General features: G+C 32.1%; 3 protein-coding genes across 5 annotated transcripts; 1 reads left to right on the forward strand and 2 right to left on the reverse strand.

Moving 5' to 3' along the window:
- The first annotated feature begins 268 nt into the window (after positions 1-268).
- LOC137806259 (transcription factor TGA2.2) lies at positions 269-5,326 on the forward strand. Of its 2 annotated transcripts, XM_068606265.2 has the most exons (11): positions 269-511; positions 664-770; positions 1,013-1,083; positions 1,194-1,397; positions 2,104-2,181; positions 2,274-2,333; positions 2,605-2,682; positions 2,760-2,811; positions 3,423-3,694; positions 3,789-4,034; positions 4,864-5,326. In XM_068606265.2, the coding sequence occupies exons 1-11, from the start codon at positions 438-440 to the stop codon at positions 5,008-5,010; spliced, it is 1,389 nt and encodes a 462-aa protein (XP_068462366.1). In that variant the 5' UTR covers positions 269-437; the 3' UTR covers positions 5,011-5,326. The 2 variants fall into 2 exon arrangements, with proteins under 2 accessions (XP_068462366.1, XP_068462367.1); XM_068606266.2 differs by lacking the exon at positions 2,605-2,682 and having other exon boundaries at positions 290-511.
- Positions 5,327-5,639: 313 nt separating this feature from the next.
- Positions 5,640-6,764, reverse strand: LOC137806261 (uncharacterized). The gene is made up of 2 exons (XM_068606267.1): positions 6,099-6,764; positions 5,640-5,992 (listed from the first exon to the last, which is right to left on the reverse strand). The coding sequence occupies exons 1-2, from the start codon at positions 6,388-6,390 to the stop codon at positions 5,940-5,942; spliced, it is 345 nt and encodes a 114-aa protein (XP_068462368.1). The 5' UTR covers positions 6,391-6,764; the 3' UTR covers positions 5,640-5,939.
- Positions 6,765-9,305: 2,541 nt separating this feature from the next.
- Positions 9,306-17,038, reverse strand: LOC137806262 (uncharacterized). 2 transcript variants are annotated; one of them, XM_068606268.1, is made up of 13 exons: positions 16,697-17,038; positions 15,995-16,408; positions 14,945-15,191; positions 14,711-14,823; positions 13,184-13,263; positions 12,756-12,897; positions 12,592-12,672; positions 11,486-11,590; positions 11,099-11,281; positions 10,914-11,006; positions 10,070-10,209; positions 9,920-9,986; positions 9,306-9,787 (listed from the first exon to the last, which is right to left on the reverse strand). In XM_068606268.1, the coding sequence occupies exons 2-13, from the start codon at positions 16,385-16,387 to the stop codon at positions 9,668-9,670; spliced, it is 1,764 nt and encodes a 587-aa protein (XP_068462369.1). In that variant the 5' UTR covers positions 16,388-16,408; positions 16,697-17,038; the 3' UTR covers positions 9,306-9,667. The 2 variants fall into 2 exon arrangements, with proteins under 2 accessions (XP_068462369.1, XP_068462370.1); XM_068606269.1 differs by having other exon boundaries at positions 15,995-16,398; positions 16,697-16,989.
- Positions 17,039-17,849: the final 811 nt, after the last annotated feature.

The raw sequence follows: 17,849 nt of genomic DNA on the forward strand, positions 1-17,849 counted from the left end.
CAGCACAATGTCACGTAGGTAGGAACTATATAGGACTAGGAATAAAAAGCACGAAGGAGACGTCTAATGGGGAAGAGATTGAGATGGTCATTGAACAGTGTGAAACTGTGTCTCAGAGAGAAGCATTGAAAAAATAAAATCCCAAGTCAGATAGCAATAATAATGAAGAATAAACACCCTACTACTACTACTACTACAACCTCAAATAATAAAAAACTATACCATATAACAAGTTAAAATATATAATAAAACAAAGGTACTTGCATACTCCTCTTCTTATAGAGACAAACATTTTCTCACTTCTCACACAATCTTCTTCTTCTTCTTCTTCCCATAACAATTTTCTGCTATCTGAACACAACAACATATTCTGATGATGATGTTTGCGTGACGAGAGAAACAAAACAACATTTTTGGTCTGGTCGGTCCCTAGTTTGATGAAAAATATGCAAGGCTTCAAGACAGCACAACCAAGTTCACAACTCTACTGCCACTCTTCGTTTTTGCTTCGGTGTGTAGTACCTTTTGTCACCCTTTTGTTTGCTTATATCCCTTTATTGTTCTTCTTTGTATATCTCTTTGTGTGCAACAAAGTTGTGCCGTTTTGGTGTTGGCAAGTTTGTGTTTGTGCTGATGAAACAGAGCGTCTCTGTTTTGAAACAGGGGAAATGACGCCAACCGGAACCCAACCACCGGGTTGTGTGATCTTGGGGACCTTCACCATTCCTCTGCCGTTTTTCATCAAGAAGATGGGGTTGATTTAGGCTCAAGTAACCCTCTCTCACTGTATTTGGTTGCACCGTGTGAACGAAATGAATTTGGCTTAGTGTTGTTTTCTATAACTTTAGTCTTCGAAATAAAAAGTCTTTTTTTAAAAGAAAAAGTAGTTGCTTCTTAACACATGTTAACTGTAAATTTAAGTGAGGTAAGATTATCATGTGATTATATGGTTACCATTACATGACACGCGTCTTTTGTGTGTGTGTGATTTCGATTTTGTATTCTTCTGCAGGTTCAATGTACAGTGTGAAGTCAAACAATGTTGTTGGTGGCAGTAACATGCAATATGGGACATTGAGCACGGTGGTTTTTCTTCTTCTTACCTTTTCTCTTTGTTGTTGGAAGATTGTAGATGGGCTTTATTCTGTGAGGGTCATATGTGATTGAAATTTGGGTTGGAAATTTTTGTGTAGAATGTTGGGTCTTCGGAGATTGGTTCAAGTGGGGGAGGGTGCATGGATACAGGGCTTCAACTGATGTACCACAAAGGAGTAGTTATGCCAACCTTGCCTTTGGGGAATGGTCATGTTGACAATTGGGCTGATTCAGGCATAGCGGATAATAGCCAGCATACTGATGATACTTCCACAGATATTGACACTGATGATAGAATCCAAGTAAGTAAATAGTCTCTTTCTCAACCATGCAATGATTTTTTTTTGGCATATAACTCTATTTGACTACTTGATTTGCATTTTCTTTTGGTTGGGTTGAAGGGGGCTTAGGACAATAATTTTAAATTATTTTAAGTGAGAACTTTGTCCATACTTGGTTTAACTTTATTATCCTTGAAAATAGTAGGGATTTTGGTTTTAGTTCTATCAAGATTTCATTCATTTCTAGTTCCTACAGAGCAAGGATGTAGTGTTAGTCCTCGCTAGAGACTAAAAATATCCCCCGATTAAGGACTAGAAGCATGAGATTTTGTAATTTTTTGGGATTAAGCATGATTGCAATATTTTATCGGGACTATATTCAAAATTCAAAACTAGTGATGTTTTCAACACCAAAGCATGGTTAATACTTCTACAGCTATACTGGAACAGAGTAATTGTGTCTGCAGAATTTTCTTTTGGTCTAATCATCAATTGAGTTGAAAAGATAAGGTTTGTTTATATACATGTTGGATCAAGTGCTTGTGCACTAAACCCTAAACCCTAAACAAGAAATTCTTGCTTTCCATGAATTAGAGCAAGTGTGCTTGTGTACATGTGTGAGCCTATTAAGCAGATTAATAGAAGTATCTTTCTATACCAGTTTTATGTTTTAGATGAATAACTGAATCTTGATGATGTCTTATAGTGTTTGTTGACCATGTGTTAGTGCAATAGAGTTAAGAATGGTTCGCGTATGGTTATGCACTCCAAGGATAAGACAAAGGTCAAACCTGAAGATCAGAAGGTTTTGTGTTTGATTACAACTTGGTACAATTTGTAGCTACTGAGCTGTGTTTCCTTACTAATGCTTTATATATTTGGATGCCATTTTTCTAGACCCTTCGTAGACTGGCTCAGAATCGGGAGGCTGCAAAGAAGAGTCGGTTAAGGAAAAAGGTAATTGCTTCAAAGCTTTAAATTGGATTGCTCACATTATATACCTTGACATGTAGAAAACTATAATTGAGATCCTTTTGTTAAGTTAATTGACACCCCTTTTTATTTATTTTATCTATATGATTGATGAAGAGGTCTTTTCAATGAGTAGTTTTTATAAATTTGCAAATTTTGCAATACTATGATAGAATTGTGTAAGATAAGTGCACAAATAGGAAGATGCAAGTTTCCATTTAGTTGGGTTCAAGATTTTGGTTTTGGTTTTAAATAGGCATATGTACAGCAATTGGAGAACAGCCGAGTCAAGCTTGTTCAATTAGAGCAAGAACTTCAACAAGCACGTCAGCAGGTGTAAGAAGTTATAGATATCTGGTTGATGTTTGTTGTAGATAATTTGATTTTCTAAGTTAGTTTGTTTCATTGCAGGGTATATGTATTGCGGCTGAAGGGGATCAGGGTCGTTTGGCTGTTGGAAATGGTACCTACAAAGAAACATTTCTTGACAATTATTTCCTGCAGTAGCCAAAACATAATGCTTATATTGGTTTTCTTGCATTTTCTTGAAATTTAAGTTTAGTAGACAAATGGTGTATAGATTATAATCTACTTGATTGTAGGCATCACTGCTCACAAAATTTCAATTTCTTAGATTTCTTGAAAGATATGTCGATGCGATAAATTAACTTCAGCTAACAAAGTAATTTTTTGGACTGAATGTCTGGCAAAGTTCTTGGTTCTCTTACAACTACTAACCTGTTAGCTCTTGTAACCATTCGTGGATAATTGTTGTTTGACAGTGTTTGTAATCCAAAGTGGAGAAACACAAGATGGATCTTAATAGATTGCATTGTTTTGTAGTAGTTTATTGCACACAAATACTTGCAGATGAATAAATAGTGTATTGAAGTTATCGTTTTTTTATGGCTAAATTATCAAAGATTGCTTCTATTTATTAACACAAGATTTCATGACTGTGCCAATGAGTTGAGGTTCATATGGTGCATGCTGTGTGATATATTAAAGTGCAATATGTTGAAATTTACTTTATCATAGGAGGAATGTGATTGATGATATTTATTGAATATGTAGGTGCCTTAGCATTTGACATGGACTATGCTCACTGGGTGGATGAACACCAACGTCTGCTCAATGATCTAAGATTGGCTATAAATTCTCAAATGAGTGATGATGAGTTACATATCCTTGTTGAAGGTGTCATGGAACATTATAATGACTTATTTAGGTTAAAGAGAATAGGAGCAAAGGCTGATATATTTCACATACTTTATGGAATGTGGAAAAGTCCAGTAGAAAGACGTTTTATGTGGCTTGGTGGATTCCGTTCATCTGAACTACTCAAGGTGATTCACCAATTTAGCACTTTCGTTTCATTTGTGCTCACTTGTGTAGAAATACTTTTTTTTTCAGTTCCATTTGTTGTCTTTTGGGATTCAGATCATCATGAACCACCTTGAGCCATTGACAGAGCAACAGTTGTTCGGCATTTGTACTTTGCAAAAATCTTCTCTCCAGTCTGAGGATGCTTTAAATCAAGGCATGGAAGCATTGCAGCAATATCTTGTAGAAACACTTTCCTCCACCTCCCTAGGACCCACTGGTTGTGGAAATGTTGCTGATTACATGGGCCAAATGGCTCTTGCAATGGGCAAGCTTGGTGAACTGGAGGGTCTCCTTCATCAGGTATGAGACACTAACTTTGTGGAGCTAAATTTGATCAGAGTTCAAATCCCTCTTAGAATTTTTTCCTACTAATCCTTCTACTTTTTACTAAATGAAAAATATTGTTTTTTTAGTAATTTTTAAGATACTAAATGGACTTCTATTTTCTTTTATTACTTCTTTTGTGAATGGATTATCTCATGTGGAAGCTTTGTATCTTGTTTCATAATGATTCACTAGTTTTAATAAGGCTCCATCTATTTAAATCTTATGAAGAGAAAGATAGATACAAATATGTGAACAGATAATATAACTTATTTCGCTTTTGCTTTTCAAATGAGAATACAATCTCTCTCAATAGTCTCAAAATAGACTTCTCAAATTCTACATTCTCTCTCATAAAAGTTATACTATACATTACATTTAAAATCATAGTATAAATGACATTCAAAACTATCATTAAAGCTAATAATTATTGACTATTCAAATTTCAAAATTAAAGTGATGACAGCTTTGAGTTTAATGCTTAACAATATCAACCATGCCAAGGTTATATGAAAATTCAGAGAACCTATTCCTTGTTTTCTTTCTATGGTATTTAGGGAAGTTAATGAGGACAGTTTTTTAGCTTGCTCAAATATCTTTCTAATCCTTGGGGTGTGCTTGCTTAGTACTTGGAGGAGGAAAATGGGAGAAAGAAGTCTTAGGATGTGCTACATATCACAATACATGTTTAATTGAAATTCTTCTCTCCTTTCCTTCTATTAAAAAAACATTCACCACCACCACCATCAAGATCAGATTCATGAGTTTATACAAATAGTGTTCTGAGTATGTTTTATGTTCTTAGGCTGATCTCTTGAAGCAACATACTCTTCAACGGTTGCAACAAATTTTGACGACACGACAAACTGCCCGAGCACTCCTTGTCCAAAATGATTTCATTTCAAGACTAAGAGCACTTAGTTCATTATGGTTGGCACGCCCTAGAGAATAGGGACTTACATTAGTTTCTATCAGCTTGCTCTAGTGCATCCTTCTGCAGTACTTCTTATGTTGGCTACAAACTAAATGGCCACTTCTGTTCTAAATAGGAACAAAGTCATGAATTGCTGCCACCTTCAAATATAGTGTTGACAATAAATCGACTATACTGTGAAGAAACCTTGTTAATTGTAGCTACTAATCTAATTTTCTTTTATGATAAATTGATGCCATTATAACAGCTTTTTTACAAGTTTTATCAGCTTGGATGTTCTGTATATTAGTAGCATGTTCATGTGGCCATTATTGTGCAAGTGTTGCATCTAAAAGCTGAGACTGGTGTAAATGCATATCAATATCAACCTTACCCTTTTAGCAACAATGGTACTATAGCATAAAAGCATGAACTTGCTTTGAACAAAGCATAGAAACATGGTAACGTGATATTCGGAAGATAAACCTCAGTATTTTGCCTTTCTTTTTCTTTTGAACAGGTAGACATTTTTATTGACCACTAGTTCTGATTAAATAATGTTAAATGTTCTTTTATATCTTGCTTTAACTATAAGAATATTGTTAACCAACACTATTTTTTATGCTGAAAATAACATACAATTTGAATGGAGAACTTGCTGGGGAGATTTAAACAATATATTTAAGTTTTATTTATCATTCATTCTATGACATAACTACAAATTGTGTGGAAAGGTGCAAAAATGACTTCACAAATATCTGTCATATCCTAAGTGGATTCTGATAAATTCTGTACATAGATGTCTCAAACTGATTAATATTTGAGAAGTAAAATAAATATTTTGCACCTGCTACCCCATCTCTGCACTTGATTGACAATGCTACAAGTTATTCAGATAGGCCGAGTTATGATGAACAAGGTTGAATCTTCTGTTTTCACTATACACAAACTTAGAAAGGGTAGTTTCTTCAATACTTATTTGCCACTGGTTTATATATTTGCTTTCTGCCATTAATTGTTCCTGGAAATTTTCAAAAAAAGCACAAACATGAGCTAAAATTAACTATTTTTCTAGAGGGTTGGACTAAAAACAAGTTGAAAGACTGAAATAGACAAGGAATATGTACCTGGTCTCTGATCCTTTTTACCAGTCACAACTTGAGGAATGAACACCCCAGTACCTCTTCCACTCTTCCACAAATTCACAGGCAAATCAGGTGAACCAGAGCTTTGAGCTTCCCATGAGCAAAAGTGGTTTGCAAGTGGTGGTGTGTTGTTATATGCTAGCCTTGTTGAACCAGCAACACCAGCTTTGTTGAAAGGTTTTCCAACTAATAAATCTTCATCTTCTGATGTCAATTGCAGAATCTGCCTCCTAATCTCAGCATAGAAAGTATCATCATCAAACTGTGCCTCCATAGTTAATTTTAAAAGATTGATCCAAGTCTCTAAAAAGGGGTGTGTTCTTCATAAACATATATGAAAAATTTAACTTGGGAGCTTAAAAAAAGTTGGAACTGAGACTCATATATATAGATGAAAGAATCACACAAACCATATAAATAATACTCATTTGTTTATTGACAATGTTTGTTTTGAGTCCAAGAAAGCAGGACTGTACAAAATTCATTTCAAATAGTGTCCAAATTAGAAGAATAAGCCATTTTAAATATTTGAATAAGCTCTTCTGCATTAAGTGCTTTTGAATTTTTTGGTTGCACTCATTTAACACAAGAGCCAAATTAAATGTATGAACATTCAGAAGGAATTTGGAGATTACTTTATAATGGCACAATGTAATGGTTATTCATCTTCAAATATAAACATAAACCATACTTGTAGCTATGGTAACCACATGTATAATATAATATTCATGTTTGTGCTTTACGAAGTGGCTAAAGAAGAGTATCAAATTGGTGGTGGATCACCACTCACGTAGCATAACTAATTAATTAGCATTTAAAAGGTCAAACTTATGCTATATTTCGATTGTTTCTGATAATCTTTGTAATTGTTTAAAGAATTTGATTGAAATGTATGTATATTTTTTACACTGTTGTTTAATCATGGATTAACATGTTATTAATTTAAGTAATAATGTGTTTAGAAGTTGTGTAAGATTATTTCTAATCACTAATAGTGCGAAAAATATAGTGTAACTTTTTTTAATAATCAAAGTGGAATAAAAGCAATTATATTCATACACTATTCACAGTTACCATACAAAAACTTTACAACTTACTAGGTTCAACTAAAAATAAAAAATGTTTGTTAAGTACTTAACAAAACATAATACATGAAAATTAAGACTCCGTAATTAAGAATTAAATTTTTTGAATAAAATATCATACATAATGAATTGAAAGTATCTTACTTACTTAGTCTTGAATACTTATAAACTTCAAAGTTTTCAAGGCTTTAATATTATTTTTGTCTATCAATTCTAAAAAAAAATTCACACAATAAACAATGAATTAAAAAAAATAAAATTAAAATTTAACATTACTCTTGTAATTAGTTTATTGTAGAACAATTAATAAGGAGTTAAAAGGTTATATATAAGTGCATTTGTTGCATCTACTTAAGTTTTACGGATAAAAAATATATATTTAAATATAGTATTTTTTTAGTTTTAAATTAAATAATTTTTAAAAAAAATTCTTTAAAAATGATTTCTGGATCACACAATTCTGGTACTGAAAATAAAAAATAAATTTAAGTGGAATATAAAAATATTTTTCTAAAGAGAAAATGATTTTTGAATGGTATAATTTAAAAAAGAATAAATAATTTATAAGGATAAAATGAAAACTTTTATATTAAGCGTAAAAAAAATCTATGAAGGTGCAAGAAAACTGTCTTAATGTATCTTGTAGAAATTAAGGTCTAAAATATGTTAGAATTGAAGACTAACTATTCATTTGGTTGATAATCTTAACTTATATGTATTCTTAGGTTTAATAGCTTGTTTTATTTTCTCATAATTATTTTCAATTTATTCCATTATTTTAAATTTAATTTAAACATGATATTATTATAATGATACTTACCATTTATTGTGTATATATAATTAGTTAATTTCGTAAAAGAATTAACACGTATTATTTGTTTTTTATACCTACATTCTTACGACAACTTTATTATGATAAAAAGAAATATATTAACTCACGCAACTGAAAAAAAATATTATAATAATAAAAAACATTATTAAATTTTATTTTTAGATGAAACATTTATAAATTCCAGGAAGGTTTGGATAAACCAAACAAGTCCTATTAAATGATATGAAATTCTATATCTTTATTTTATTAAATTCATGAAGATTTTTAGTTTTGAAAAGTAAAGATTTTACATTCTTAACTAATTAAAAATGAATTAAATAATTTTGTACTATCTCTATAACTTTTTTTACATCTTTAAGTAATAACAAGTTGATGTTTGTCGTCAGTACAAAAATATTTACTTCTTAAAAACTATCTTAAGTTTAATTTCTAAATGAATTTTACTTAAATAAATAAATTTTAATTATATGCAATTTTTTCAGGTGTTATTTTATATAAGAGAAATATAACCACAATCTAATCATCGTCTGAATTTCCCCTATATTTGTTGGTTTGATTTGAGACATTAAAGCAGATTTTAATAATCTTAATATTTTAATGACCTTATTCTTCCATCCTCAGCTTTGTCCCCAATAATCTTTTCCTCTATATTTGTCTAAAGTTTTGTTTCATTTGGATCTTTAATTTGTAAATATGTGAAATCATAATTTTTTATCAATATGAAAGGCTTCATTTAACATCAAATTTCGATACTGTATATTCTATCAGTTTGGAATCAATTTACACCTTTATAACCTTTTTGTTAAAATCAAACAATAACAATTTATCCATCTAAATAAAGCATCAAATAATTTGACATTTAGGGACATTTTTATCTGATACAAGAAACTTCACATTCACCAGTTTAAGTATATATGTTACATAATACATAAATTAAAGTACTGGTTATAATTAAAACTAAAACCAATAAACTTTCTTAGTCTTTATGCTACTAGTTGAACATTCTGAATCAGGAAATTTCTTTTCACATACAAAATAGCCATATTTTCAAACTTCATGACGTTACCTTTATATTTAGTGCTAGTCTGTGTTAAAAGAACAGTTTGAACTCTAAATAACCCCAAAGTTTGGTACGATTTGAGTAAAAATAACTGCAGAAATAAATAAAGGGTTATGATCCACAAAAGAGCTATTTTGGGTTGGCCAATAGGAGATAAAATTGTGTTACAAAGCATTTTCATTCGTTGTATGACATTAGAAAACACGGTGGGGTTAAGGACAATGAACCATTACTGCTCTTTGCGAAAATACATAATTAACAAAAGGAAAATACAGTTGCACTTGTACAAGCTAAGATTTAATCACTCTTACCCTATATAGAGTCCTTAACATTTGAATATCCTATTTTAGCAGTCACAAGACAGCAATTCAATCTCTATGAAGACAAAAAAACAAAAAGAACCTAGTAAAGATACAATCAACATAATTATACAAGGGAACAAAATCACATCAATCGTTATTGACTAGGATGTAGGTCACAAAACCACTTAACTATCGCTGAGAAGAACCCAAGTAGAATACAAGTATTCCGATAGGTGGAAGGCTTCAATCTAATGCGTGCTAAAGATTGCAGCCTAGCTAGACATCATGACATGATCAATAGCCTGAAGTGCTTGATTAGAAAAAAATCTTACATCAACATCGGGATCCTCACTGAGCTCAACCAGACTAGGTCGGATAGACTTTTCCACAACCTAAATGAAAATTATGTCACAGAATAAAGCAAAAAACAAAAAGAGAACAAACACAGAATATAAGAGGACAGAAAGCCCAATAAAGGTTTATTATCATAATAAAATTGAAGTATGAGATGCTTAGCTGCTTACAGATTGATCCACTATGGGGAAGATTGACTCCAAGACCTTTGCCACATTGAACTTAATGTTGGGGACTCTATAAGGATAAAATAGGGAGCAGTTAGAAAAGTGGTAGTAACATTACCCAACACCATAACCACGCTTAAAAATCTGGAATACCTGTCTTTAGATGCAGTAATAACAACAGGCAATAATTTTGAACAAGTGATTTCAGGTCCCATAACAGGAGCAAGCAGAGAGATGGAATGAAGTATGGTCATTCGGTACAAATAATGTGGATTAGTAATCATATCCACAACCTGTTTCATACATGCCAATACCCGTTACTTGTAAGATACATTTGGTAGATATACTAAAAAGGTAAATGGTATATTATATTAAAGGCGAATATCATAAAAAGCATCATAGACCTTAGGAAAGGGAGAGGGGACAGTTATAACAAGATATGAAGTTACTGTGGAACTGGAAAAAAAAGGACTTTGACAGAGAACGAAAAAAAGCTTGGACTGAAAGAAACCACAAATCTAAGTTTAGTTCAACTTAAAACCTATCTAAAGAAATTATTCTGTTTTGTGACCTGATGACCCAACAAAAACCAACCCTGTAGTGGTATATCGTTGGTTCAGTACAGAAGCACCAAAAATTCTAAACACTGACCCAACTCAAACTTGTTTGTTTAGTTAGGAGAAAATTTGATTTTGATAACATTGGTTTTGAACCATTAATGTAATCGGTGCCCAAATAACCAGTGCAAAATCATCTTGGTGGATAACCAAATGGGCCATAAAACTGTTCCTTGTTCATTCACAGTTCATGCTATGGTTTCGCATAATTTTCTAAAACTTCATCACATTGTAAACAATGAAATGTACCACACAAAGTATGAAGCAATAAAAGGATAAGAATGTCAAGTTGAGGATACAGAAACATACCCCCCTACACACACATTCATATAGGCATAGTGTATGATACTAAAATAATAATCTAAAGCCAAGATATGAACCTGTGGAATTATGTGTTGCATAGCCCACTCAGGACCAAATTCTTCAGCTAGGCGCTTCAAGTTGTTAGCAGCTGCCTCACGGATTGAATGAACCTACCATAACAATAAGGAGGTTAATGACCATAGTCATGTAGAAAATGTGGTTTCCAAAAGTATGCACAAACTATCAAATGGAGTCCACAAACCTTGTCCTGTAACCACTGCATGCAAAGAGCACCAAGCTTGTCATCAAAAAACCCAACACCCAATTGACTTGCCAATAAGGGTATATATTCTATTATTGCAAGTCGAACTCTCCAATGCCTATCCTCAGCAAGCTCAACAATGGCTGGTAACAAAGATTGAGATAATAAATCAATTCCAATGACCTGCAACAAAGATTTGATCAACATATCATTGCAAATTTAGATTTCTTTATGACTTTAATTTTGCATGTATATTATATAGAAGGTGGTATAAGACTATATACTCTGTACTAGAAATCGCAGCATTGTTAAAAAAACAAAAAGGAAATAAGGTTGTCAAAAGTTATAAAGCAATTTGGAAATATAAATCACTCATATATTACAAACCTGATTCACTTGATCCAGCTTGCTGATGATATTTAGGCGCACATCAGGAAACTCGTCCTTCAAAAGGGAAAGGAAAATAGGAAGAAGTTGCTCAATTGTTGCATCCTGCAAATAAGAAAAAGAACAGGTAATCAAGTATAGTTTCTTGAAAATTTTGAAAGAAGGGTTAAACATTGTCGCAGCCTTAGCAGTAGAATTAAAAGTATTAAAGTCATATCACAGTATAACCAACATAAAAGTCTTCAAAAAAATATTAGAAGTTGGATACCACAAAATAACCAGCCACGTACAAAATATACAGCAGAGAGCTCATAAAATAAATATTAAAAATACCGACGCAAACCAAACATGAAACATAGATAATATTGCATGGGCTTTAACTCTCACAGGTTACATAACACCTTGGCCTATGTTGTTGGCCAGGATACGTATAGAGTGCACTAAACTCTGTTCTTGATTCCCATAAAGTAGCATATTCATGTTAAGCTAGATTTCAAGCCCATGGTGGGGGTGTACATATATTGTTTTCTCTTGGGAATATTGGAAGTTAATATGTAATAAGAACATGAATTTCTATTCCCACTCCCCCTTTTTCCTCAAATTATTATAATTTTGAGAGATTAAATCATAATCAAATATTTGTAAAATTTAAAAAGAAATAAGACTCTTGGTCATAGTATTCTTGTAACATATATAGCTTGAAACAAATGCCTCCTAAAGGATGATTATGGTTGACTAATGCACATGCAAATAAAGTTCACCCCATTCATATCACCAAACAAACTTGCAAAAGATAAAATTACATATTTAGAAAAGAGATATTTCAGTAACATAGTTGTTTAAGGTTCAGCGGCCCATGCACCACAACATGTGAAACTGCAAAATATACAGAATGACCCAGAGCACTAAATTATGTCTAACCCTCATTTTAAACAAAAGAAAAAGGAAACATAAAAAAGTAGACTTCACTTTTTTGCAGCTAGGTACCAAAAGAAAAATTTAGTAACTTCTGCAACCAAATATTTAAGCATGAACGATATGGATAGGAATATTCTTGCTAAACTAAGACCACAACAAGTGTAAAGAACGACATTTAATACGCATACCTTTCCTAACACTGGAGCCATTCCCATTATCACTGAAGCCAAAGCAGATCGAACATGCTGTGAAGAATCCGATGACAATTCCTGCAAAAGTTGTAGCAAAGCAGTTTAGCCTGTAAATAAAAATTTTAGAATAATGAATTTCAAGACCAAAACAAAAGACACACCTTCACACAAGGAAGAATATGCTGAATTGAAAGATCTGGATTTAAAATCCTGCAAAACTTGGTCACTTTCCCGGCAGCTGCAATCCGTACTTCAGCTTCATTGTCTCGAAGCAACCGCACATAGGAAGGGACCAATTCCGTTCTATACAAAATATTAGTCATAAGAGATAATTTTAAGAAACATAAAACAGATAAAATGATAAGACATTGAATATGGACCTTAGTAAATATGAGAAAAATAGTATAGGAATCACAAGTTTTGACATTTAAGGTTTTAAACCATTAGCATGTAAGGCTCCAACAGCATGACTACTACAGCCCTAAAACTAATTAAACACAGATCACAATACAATATATTGGCATACTATATAAATAAATTATATGACAGAAAGATATGCATCATGTTTACTACTCGGAAAAAACAATACCTGGTAGGTTCAGGGCCTACAGCTTCACAAAGCTCATATAATTGATTTGCAACCATGTATCGCACACGCCATGACTTATCCTGTTTAGGGTCAAATCAGAACAAAGGTACATTAATTAAATAAAAATGGACTCAGTTTGGTGGAAACACATTCCACCAACCCTCACATACATATATAAACAGAGTAATAAAACTTAAGAATTATAATAAGTGATTATAGTATTATTCATTCTTAACAAATCTTAGAGAAAATTGTTTAATTTATGTTTCCCTTTTTGTTTACATCTTAAAGCTATTGAATAGAATGAACTGTTTTTTCATTGAATTTAGAAAATTAACGTCTTTCTTCACAAAGCATTAGAAAAAGAAGTGTACATGCAGATTATTCCAAGGTTTGAAACTCATATAATAAGGATTAAGATATGCCTCCTAAAGAAGGCCTTATATGGACTTAAGCAATGTCCAAAAGAATAGTTTGAGAGATTTATGAAAGCAATGGTTTCCTTAGGATACAAGCAAGCCAAGGAGATGATACTTTATTCATAAAGCACTCCTTACAGGTAAAAATTTCCACTACTATTGGTATATGTGAATGACATGATATGAAACAGAGAAATTGGCATTAAAGGAAAAATTGGCAAACCAATTTGAAATGAAAGACCTGGGAAAATTTAAGTATTTCCTTATAATAGAGGTTCTTATTCAAAAACATGAAATTTTCATTTTCCAAAGTAAATATGTACTTAATCTCCTCAAAGAAACAAGTAAAATAGGATGTAAATCCTCAGAAGTTCCTATTGAATAGAATCATAGAATTGGAAGTGAAGAGAGTTCTCTAGTAGAAAAAACTCGATTCAAAGATTGATAGAACACCTTATTTATTTCACACGAAACCAGACAATGTTTATGCAGTTAGTGTGTTAAGCTAAATTATGCATGATATGAGAGAAAAACACATGAAAGCAGTTGACAAAATTCATTAGAAAAATTAAAGAAGCTAGATAAATTCCACATAGTTGTAATCCTTCGTGCAATGAACCCATTCTAACAGGTCAATAACTTCTATCCATGGAAAGCCTCACAACAGAACTAATTTGTGTTCCCACTAATCAAAAAATTTATGATTATGTTGAATCATCTGTCATGGTTGCTACTCATGGTAGATGAGGTCGTGGCAATAGAGGAGGCCAAAGTGGTTGTAGCATCCTTAGTGCCCTTATTATAAAAGAATGAATAGGGGAAGAAGAATAGGTCAGACTCATATCATTGGCTCTTTAAGAACGAAGAAATCCTTTGAGAAGGAGAAACCCTTGGAAGAGATATTTCTCTCCTATTCATTGTTGTTTTCATCCTATTTAAAAAATTGTTTCTTATTTGTATTCTTAATTCCAAAAAATCCAAAACAAAATTTGTAGCATAAATCTTAGAAACTTAACATCGCTAGGTTAAGCACATAGTTTTGAGTATAGCAGAAGAAAAAAAAGACTAATTATGTCATTACTAGTATATTTTACTCCTAGAAATGCACCTGTGAGAAGTTGACAATAACCGGTAGTATATGTGTAACACAATCTTGTGGCTCCAGCAGCTTCCCGAGTGCAGCACAACCCTCCACAGCCAACAATCTAACAGAGTCTTGATCTGACAGTATTTTAAAGTTTTTACATATTTAAAAGGTCCACTTGCATCAAGGAAAAATATTATTGAATCTACAAAACAGGCTAAGGCATCTCGAAAGAATGAGAAATATGTACTCAATTACCATCCTTAGTGAGATCCTCAAAAATTGACATAGTGTCAGCCTTCAAATGAATGTATTCAACAGTTGCAGCAAACTTCCCAAGATTTGAAGCAGCAGATCTTCTAACCATAGGCATGTCATCTTGACACAACAGATTATATATTGATCTCAATTCTGTCTTTGACATTTCCGGTGCACTAGGGTAAGCAATGTGAAATAGACCACATGAAGACACTCGAGCAGTGAACCATTCACCTGCTGCCAACCTCTGAAACAAAACAAAAAATTGACAGGATGTTGAAAAGAACTATACAATACATCATTATTCATGAATATGCTTTAAGACATATGCAACCAATTAATACCACCAGAGTGCTAGATACTGAGGCAAAAGCAGCAGAGCAATATAAGTTAGATATGGGGCAAGTCATTGAAAATTAATAGAATTTTGGTAGAGAAATCACAATCAACCCTATTTATACTGGTACTAGACTCCTACTCCTAGTCAAATCAAATAAGGAAACTAATCAGGATATAATATATATACATAATATGATAAAAAAAACTTAAGAGATTATCTATTATACTCTAAAATATATTCTATGATACAATATTAATATAATGAGATACTTCCTAGATATTCTAACACAAGCTCAGCTTTGGTGCAACAGTTAGAGTTGCAGCCATTTAAGTAGCTGGTCAAAAGTTCAAGTTGTGGAATCAGCCTCACACAAGTGCAAAGTAAGCCAGCCTACAATAGACTCCTCCAAATAAGTCTAACCTTCCCAAAACCCCATGGCAACGGTTTGTAGCAACATTCTTATTATTCTAACAATCAGTCTAACATGGATACATTAATCAACAACTTTTTGGTTTCACAAGTTTACTTCACAGGAAACAATTAAAATCCAAGAAAAGTAAATGAATGTCATAATCAGAACAATAGGCACTGGAATAATGCATAAACAAGGAAAAACTTCACTTACAGAACTACAAAGTACAATCAATCAAACATAGTTCAATAAATAGTAACAACAAAGGCATCATATCGATGGAACAGTATAATCTGACCTTCACCAAAGGAATGAAATACTCAACCAAGTCACTTTCCCTCATTTGTGATCCAATCCTACAAAGTGATTCCACAGCTTTATCTCTCACACAAGTTTCCTCAACAGTGCAAAGCGTCTCCAAAGGTGGGAGCAACACATGAGCATGTTCCACTCCCCCGACAAAAGGAACAAACACCCCCAACTCTTCCGCCATTGCAAGAAGTACCTCATCATCATCATCATTATTCTCACCCAAAAAGGGTATCAACTCCCTACGCGTTCGCTCCTCCCCAAGAGCCCGGGCAATCGTAGATAGTTTCCTAATCGAGTTCAACCGCAGCTGAATGTCATCATTTTTCAGTTCATCTATAAGCACAGCTATGGGATATAGCGGCTCATCAACCATGGACATTTTCTTTTCCTCTAAAAATTTCTAGCCATACAATTAAAATCAAACTGTCAGAAAATACTACTAAATAGTCAAGCTATCATAATTTAAAGTATATATTCTTCAACAAAAAATTGACAAAAACAAAAAATTAACTTCTGAACTAATTACTACGGAATTAACAAAAAAATTTAATTCCCCTCAGCTCAGTTCAGAGGGTTATGGTCAAAATAAAAAAATAAATAAACAAAATTGCTGCGAAAATGGCAAGTCAAAATTTGTCAACAAAACCCTAGAGATAAAATCCAGAGACAGAGGAACGAAACACCATACCGTGTAGCGCAGTAATGCCGATATAATTCAAAATTTCGGTTAACTGAAACGGAAGTGAGAAGCAATAGATTGCGATACTCTGTGGAATCTAGAACAGAATCAAATAGCGGTTTCAAAAACGCGTGGTTTTATCTCGGAGATGCCAGTTATGGGCAATGGCGAGTGAGCGTTGAGAAAACCCTAACGCTTGGGAAGAGGAGAAGGACCAAAGGAGTTTCTGAGAAAACGAATCCTTTGAATTCTTGTATTTTAAACGCATGGTTGAATCAACTTTCCCTTTTCTTTTTTCAATTACGAAATTACGAAGGAGGGTTTTTCTAATCAACACTTTTGATTTTGTATACACAATTCAAACATTTTTTTTCTTTTTCACAAATTAAAAAAACTTAAATATATATCTAATAAATGAAAAACAATATAAATATTGATTGTTTAATACTTTTTTTTTATCTTAAATCATAAATTTTTTAATGTCATCTAAATGAAATACTTGCATAAAACTTCACCCTATTGTATATAATGATAATGAGTGTTTGGCTTAATTTTTGGTCATGCAATTTATCTACATATTAATACTTAAAAAAATTATATATTAATGTCTTTCATTTATAAAATACAAATTTATGCATTTTTCATAAGTCATGTGATGTGATGCAATGATAACTTTTTTTATTAAGTTGTTTAATTTGAAATAACCTTTATAAATAATCAGGATAATCTGTTTAAACTTAAAATAAATGTTTATAAAAGAAATACTTGTTTCATAAACATATAGAATTTGCTTCTTAAAATAAGGAGATAAATTGTTTATGTTTAAAATATAGAATTTGATTAATTTTCAAATTATGTGCTGGTTTTTTTAAAATGCTAGGATGACTTGGTTTTTAAATTTTAGCAAAGGAAATAATTTATCTAACTCGTGATTCCTTTACCTAATTGACATTTCTTAAGAAAAATAAAATAAATAAGAAAATAAGAAAGAGTTCACAAAATTATATTGTTGTTTTAAATTATTCTAGTTAAAATAAAATAGTTAAATGAGCCCATATATATAAATATAAGAACTTTATGTCATTTAGTTCAAATATTTATTTTATAGTAAAAACATGTGATTTACATTAGGTGAAATATAATTTTATTGGTATGGATAAAA

Source organism: Phaseolus vulgaris, chromosome 3 (assembly GCF_051622355.1).
Source record: "Phaseolus vulgaris cultivar YP4 chromosome 3, ASM5162235v1, whole genome shotgun sequence".
NCBI classification, from domain to species: Eukaryota; Viridiplantae; Streptophyta; class Magnoliopsida; order Fabales; family Fabaceae; genus Phaseolus; species Phaseolus vulgaris.

Excerpts from the sequence above, each read along its gene's own strand:
- LOC137806262 (XM_068606268.1), bottom strand. The coding sequence starts at position 16,387 with ATGTCCATGGTTGATGAGCCGCTATATCCCATAGCTGTGCTTATAGAT. Across the intron at positions 12,898-13,183 it reads GTAGGCCCTGAACCTACCAG|AACGGAATTGGTCCCTTCCT; the intron begins GTATTGTTTTTT and ends TATTTTGTATAG. Across the intron at positions 11,282-11,485 it reads AGCTGGATCAAGTGAATCAG|GTCATTGGAATTGATTTATT; the intron begins GTTTGTAATATA and ends TCTTTGTTGCAG.
- LOC137806259 (XM_068606265.2), top strand. The coding sequence starts at position 438 with ATGAAAAATATGCAAGGCTTCAAGACAGCACAACCAAGTTCACAACTC. Across the intron at positions 512-663 it reads CACTCTTCGTTTTTGCTTCG|GGGAAATGACGCCAACCGGA; the intron begins GTGTGTAGTACC and ends GTTTTGAAACAG. Across the intron at positions 3,695-3,788 it reads GTTCATCTGAACTACTCAAG|ATCATCATGAACCACCTTGA; the intron begins GTGATTCACCAA and ends TTTGGGATTCAG.
- LOC137806261 (XM_068606267.1), bottom strand. The coding sequence starts at position 6,390 with ATGGAGGCACAGTTTGATGATGATACTTTCTATGCTGAGATTAGGAGG. Across the intron at positions 5,993-6,098 it reads TAAAAAGGATCAGAGACCAG|GAACAATTAATGGCAGAAAG; the intron begins GTACATATTCCT and ends GAAAATTTCCAG.